Source organism: Varroa jacobsoni, unplaced genomic scaffold, assembly GCF_002532875.2.
Source record: "Varroa jacobsoni isolate VJ856 unplaced genomic scaffold, vjacob_1.0 contig01198, whole genome shotgun sequence".
Taxonomy (NCBI): domain Eukaryota; kingdom Metazoa; phylum Arthropoda; class Arachnida; order Mesostigmata; family Varroidae; genus Varroa; species Varroa jacobsoni.
In genome coordinates this window covers 67,557-73,927 of record NW_019214594.1, presented here as the reverse complement: position 1 = coordinate 73,927, position 6,371 = coordinate 67,557, and the positions used below count along the sequence as shown (strand labels likewise).

General features: G+C 35.8%; 1 protein-coding gene across 7 annotated transcripts in view; it reads right to left on the bottom strand.

Annotated features, from left to right (window-relative positions):
• Positions 1 to 2,729: 2,729 nt before the first annotated feature.
• Positions 2,730 to 6,371, bottom strand: part of LOC111271873 (putative phospholipid-transporting ATPase IIA) — a 33,541-nt gene continuing 29,899 nt past the window's right edge. For all 7 annotated transcript variants that reach the window (XM_022852889.2, XM_022852894.2, XM_022852892.2 and 4 more), the window contains exon 20: positions 2,730 to 4,258. In XM_022852889.2, the coding sequence (XP_022708624.1) occupies positions 4,122 to 4,258 (137 nt within the window). In that variant the 3' untranslated portion in view covers positions 2,730 to 4,121. The remainder of the gene's footprint in view (positions 4,259 to 6,371) is intronic.

Genomic DNA, 6,371 nt, shown 5'->3' with positions numbered 1-6,371 from the left:
AAAAATCGTTTCCGATTATCTTATTATTTTTCCTCAAAAAACATCTCAGAGTATTTTCGGAAAAAAACAACTGCAATTTTCGCCATATTAGCCGCCACAACAATCGATACTTTCCAGAAATTCGTTCAAAAAGTAATAAAAAAAAGACATCTTTATTTCAATGGGTATTTGACCATTTCCACTGAATGTGTGGCGTTATGGACCGTACTCTACGCAGCTTATAGATCGTAGCTCTACTTGCGATGAAACTTTAGGAACGCAACAATATCCGACCACTTAAAGAAATAAATTTTAATCGAAGAAGAATCAAGTAAACAGACAGTCTTAATAGTATATAGGTGATAAAATATATAAAAAATACTTTAAATAGTTGCCTTTCTACCAATGGTAAAGTTTAAATTTTTCATTTACATGCCCAAAGGTCAATCGTTTGTAAATGTCGTACGCGTATCATATTTGGGCGAGGTACTTCTGCTCAATGCATCGAAAAAATTGAATTTCTTAGCTAAATAATAGCTTATAAGTTATAGTATATATAATTATATTATAAATAAATCATTTATCTAACAGAGATAGTTAAACAAATGGACTGAAATTTTCAAAGGCACGTTTCCATACATTCGCGACACCCTAATGCATACCTACCTCGTCTATGCACAAGTATCACCTTTACGTACATCCACTTACTGTTTTCTACGATTTGTCCTTTGTCCAACTATTAACTAAGTAAAAGCGTAGCCCTGTGACGATCACCTGTCCTCTACTGGCGTCGGTGTTGATGGAGTGATTTCAATTACATGCTGCAAAAAGTGTTTTTGCGTTTCTGCGGAAACGCACAAGTTTTGTGGTTGATCGTTTTCTTCTATAATGGCTAGAATACTCTGCCTCAACAGTAAGAAATAAGACCTGCGATTCTACGGAAATCAGTTGAGATTATATTATGCAACTGTTAAATTGACAAGAAGAACGCGCAAAAATCACTGAACCTCTGCAGAGGCTTTAAAACTTCACGATTATGATTCCGTCCAGCATTAAAGATTGTTTTATTTTACATTACGCAGTTTAGTCAAAACCATTGTGTGCGTTATAAATGAAAATGTTTCTGGTGGAGCCCGATCACACGCTGTGGGTAACTGACGACTAAGAAATATATCATTCGCTTTTCATAGCTGACAAATTTGTAGCAATGCTTGCAATTAAATATTTGGCATCAAACAATAATAATCCGCTGTCACGAAATCTAAGGAAGTTAACATGTATCGCAGCTTTACGAACTGTGGAAACACCGGCGTTTTAGTACACACATAAATTTAATGATAATTAAAAAATTATCGTTTTCTGTTAGGATGAAGTCAGTACTATGACAGCATACGAACTATTTGGCACAATCTCACTACATACGGAACGATCCTCAGCACACTTCACGATGTGAACAGATATTTCGACCTGTCTTCTCGGGATATTTTTTTCGCCGTCCCTTTGCGCTCAAAGGGCACCGCGAGCCTCGTCAATGTTCGTTCTTGCAAGCCTTTTCAATATTATGAGCCTTTTCTATTCTTAAATTAATCGATATGATTCGCATCAGGCTTCATTCTTTACGCCTAAAAGTAATCACAAAGCCAACAAACTCACTGAAGTCAGAGAGTCCAGCAGTTAATAGGCGAAAACCGAACCGAAGTCGTGCAATAGTATGCGTGATATAGACAAAGCCGCCGCTGTCATACAACGCAGATGGACTATATTTTAAAACTAGATTGACAGGTTAACAGGCGTAGGACCACCTCAATTCCTTAAGCTTTTAGGTCCCTCGCCATATTTCAACGCTATTTCGCAAAAGAAGAATGAAGACAAAACAAATTGAGAGTGAACTGACAAAGCAAGGACATAATAGAAGGACGCACAAAATATTTCCAGCAGAATCGACAAACCGTAGGCCTCGTACTAAGCTTTTACAACGCCCTGTGTACACGCAACGCAGTAAGCCGCGGCACAACCCTGTTGATCTGACTTCACGTATATTCCTGTTTAAGGTATCACAACATGCAGGACGTTTATGCAACACAACCCAGAGAACTTGCCCATTGTAGCGCATCTCAGATCCACGATACGTCGTACAACATTTCAGCAACGATAGATTTCAAGATGTCTGTCGAGTCAACTAGAATAGTTGCTATCTTTGTCAGCATGGTAATGTTATTGCAACTACTTCCTTCTTTATATTTACTTCAAACAATCTCTTATAGGCAACTGTAGAGGGAGATGCATTTTTTATGATCTTTGTTTATGGGTACCGCTGACGCCGTCCTCAATCGAAACTGATTGATTTCGCTTCGACGATGTTATGGTAGGCAATGCTGCCTACGAACGCTAGAAATATGAAACAAATCTCGTGAGGTAGACACGTTCGCTCGGTACTAGAGCTCAGACGTCCTAGGAAATATTGAGCCAGCTCCGGGCGTAAAAATAGAAAATATTTTCCTTTAGTTCATGACTGGTAAAGATTGCTTATGAAGAGATTGATTATAGAACTTCTTTGGCATAATAAGCTGAAGGAAGCTGAATAACTAACTGAACGAAACGAAATATGCATCTAGTATAGGGACGAAAATTCTTTGCCAATACGGTACATACAAGAATTGGATACTGCTATAGCTTGACTACAAGGTCTGGTGAAGATTAGATAACCTATTGGAGATGGCAATAAGCTGTTTCGCATAAGTACAGTCGCCTAGATGAAAACAGTTATCACAATATACTTTATTCTCACTTATAATTATTTTTTTCTCTTCGGTTCGTAGCCGATGCCTAACGTTTCACACTATCAAGAGATTTCACTCTTTATTTGGACGGCTTGCTGCCAATATTTCATTAAATTTCTTCCGGCAGATTGATCCCTATGTTTCTGCCTCTATTTTGCCAGTTCTTTGCGCATTACCTATTTATATAAGCAATAATATATATATATATATATATATATATTATTACTTGTATCAGTTATATTAAAAACTAGTGTAATAACAATCAACATACGACGATTTTCAGTATAATAACAGCAGGTATAATCACTGCGACTCAATTAGTATGATTATGTTTTTCTATTGCCTACTGCTGGCTCATAATGTGAGAATCAATTTTTTTTAATAGCATTCTCAATACATCTGCTTACTTGTAGGCCCTCCAGTGATTTTTTAGCTACCTTTTCGCTGCTCGTACGTCAAATACACCAGGCGACGTCTCCGTAACAATTCACTAGACAGATGCCGTGTTCAATTTTTCTAAAGCTTTCTGTTTTCACATCACGAAATGTGTTGACAACTGCCTCATTTCAGCGGAATTCAACTCATTATCCACCTATTCTTTTCATTGATGACACACAGCTTTCGCTTCTTATCGACTATCTTTAGTATCAACTGTCTATGTATATATATATATATGTTTCTAAAATAAAGTTGCAACAAGGCACGTAGCGCTATTATAGTTCATTACTACTATATTATTGTTAGATATCGATATGATCATTCATGTTGCTATTTGCATATTGCTGGATTTTCTCAGTTGATATTTTTCCTCTCTCAAATATAGCTTGCAGTCGCATTTATGTCTCGCATACCACAAATAGAAAAAAAATATATAGTTTTTTTTTTTTTCCTATCTCTATATACTAATACTTACATATTAATTATATTTTACATGGGGATAGTATTTAGAAAGCATGGGATTGGCTGCTAGTCGCTCAATACATATAGTATTTAATTCTATGCATAATCTTTAAAGGTCACGTCGTTTCTTTTCTATTATCATCATTGTCATTGTCGTTTCGAGTTCGACTATACTTTTGTCACCTATAGCGGCAAATCCAGGTCCCTTCATGACTTCTGCCCCTTTTCTGCCCTTGAGTAGCATGTCTTCAATTGATTGTTTTGATTCTAAGCTATACTCATTTCCTCCTAGCAACGCCCTGTCGCTCTAGATTTATCTTGGATATCCAGTATTACATAGCTCCTATATCGACGGTCCTGCCCTGCTTTTCTCGGATGTGCGTGGCCATTTTGCACTATGCGATCAGTACATTCGCAACTGCTGGCAAAACACAGACAGCAAACGTTTGTGGTCATTTCACTTCACTGCTGTAGCTTGGTAAGTGATGTGGGCGCTACCTTCCGGTGGAGATACTTGAGCACGTAAAGCGGAAGACAGGATACAATTGTAACTAATACGACCTTGTAGTGGAATTCTGGAGATTTGAGAAAATCCGCATCTGCAACAAAGGAAAGAAGCAGCAAAAAAGGCGTGGCCGATTTAAACATCATTCTATACACATATACAACATGTGATCAAGGATCTGTGCAATCTATCGAAGCCATTGTCCACAGAAGTCACTAACTATACAAAAAGCATAGAACGCAGGATTGTCAGCTAATTAGAATAAAATTATAACAATAAATCCTCTAACACCGCAATTATTTGTTACAAGTCGCCAACGAAAGCTGCCCTAACTAAATTATTTGATATATATCAAATGAAGGCCTTGCTGGTTTTCGAAACTCGAGTATGTACTACATTTTCGTATACTATCCTTAGCTAAGGCTTACACAGTAGAATCTATAAATTTGATAACATAGAACTTAAATCGCCTTCATAAGGTTATACTCTTGTTACGGTTGCGAAGTGCTCGAAATACCCGTGCGACTTAAATTGGGCTTGAATTGGTATTGCTTTCTCCAAATCTTCTTTTTGCATTAAAAGACAGCCAACAGCTAACTTAGCCGAGGATGTTCGTGATACTTACGATACTATCTGTAATAGTAAGCTATCATAGAGCGAATCTATAACTAATGAGTTGAAAACACCATAAAATTTGAACAAACTGGCTAATATATATATATATATATATATATATATATATATATATATATATATATATATATACGTGTGTATATATATATATATATTATATATATGCATAATATCACACGAATCTTTATTTACAAGTATTCTCTCCTGCTTAACCTCATGTTTGTTTTTAATCCGATGTTAGTTAACATGATTTCTGCTTTATATATTCTCATAATTGACGTCAGTGCTGTCATGTTGACATTGATAGGTAGTAGTTGTCTACTTATGCGTTTTTAATCCTCCACGTGGAATTATTTGGTTTGTTTAAATTTAATTAGTTATTTCTGTCTAGAGCAATAAGTTATATAAAAAATCATGCTAATCTTAGCTTATCTCTTCTTTGCGCAGTTGCTCATATGGATTAACCATTGCTAAACTGAACAATCGTTCTACCTGCAAAGTAATATTATTCATTCAAAAAAATAACTTTTCGACATTAATAGTCTTCGGTAAGGATTGGCGTACCTATTAAGGAGTTTAGTCAATATCCTTATAAAATCTTCTCATAACAGTAAATTTTAAATGGTGTTTGCTATTAAATCATTGGCTACTCGTAGTTTCTCAAAAATGTACACAGACTGCTTTCTCGAACAAGTTATTACATACAAAATTGCACTAAAGCCATTGTTTATATTGAAATTTCTGAAAAATATATTTTTTGTGGCAGCAATATGTAAAATAAACGAACAAAACTGAAGGAACACAGAGCTACGAGTAAACCGATGACTAAAGTTTTTTTTTTTTCCCGCAAATCGAATATGCCAAAATTATAATATTTCCACACAAGCTTTAAACTTGTAATTTTTAAGATTCTGTGCACACTAATGAACCTTCGGCAAATATAAGCGACAATAAATTATAAGAAATACTTTGTAAATATCTAATTAGGCCATATCTAGAGCATATTTTCTATTTCGTGTATATAATTATTTCACACACTATATCATCATTTTCTTCCAAGATATCTCTTAGATTGATTTGTCTTCGAACATAATTCTCGTACACTCATGCATGGAACAGTCCGAAAGCCTCCGTTTAGTTCGCTTCTACGCGATTTCGTTTGTCTCTTTACCTGCCATTTCGAATAAAGATTATTTCATTTCGTAGCACTTCCATTGTACAGCGTGTCATGCTTTTACTTGAACTATTTACTAAAATTGTAAGTCTCTGACAAAAAACCCATCTTGATCAACTGGACATATACTACAGCATAACTTGTCTTCATCAGACAAACAGTAGTAACTAAAACCGTCATCGCCTGCATACAACAAACGCCTTGATATAAACGACAATTATTTGGCATTTTAAACAATGGAAATGGAAAGGTTATTGGAATAAATGCTGGCCCAATACTGTAGAACAGAGAAAGGTGGACAAATGTTTTCAAAATGTTGGGGTAAACGTTCTCGACATCCACAGCGCAGAAGAATTTTGAAGAATCAGGCGGTTTGGTCGGGATAGCTCATGCGCGTCTC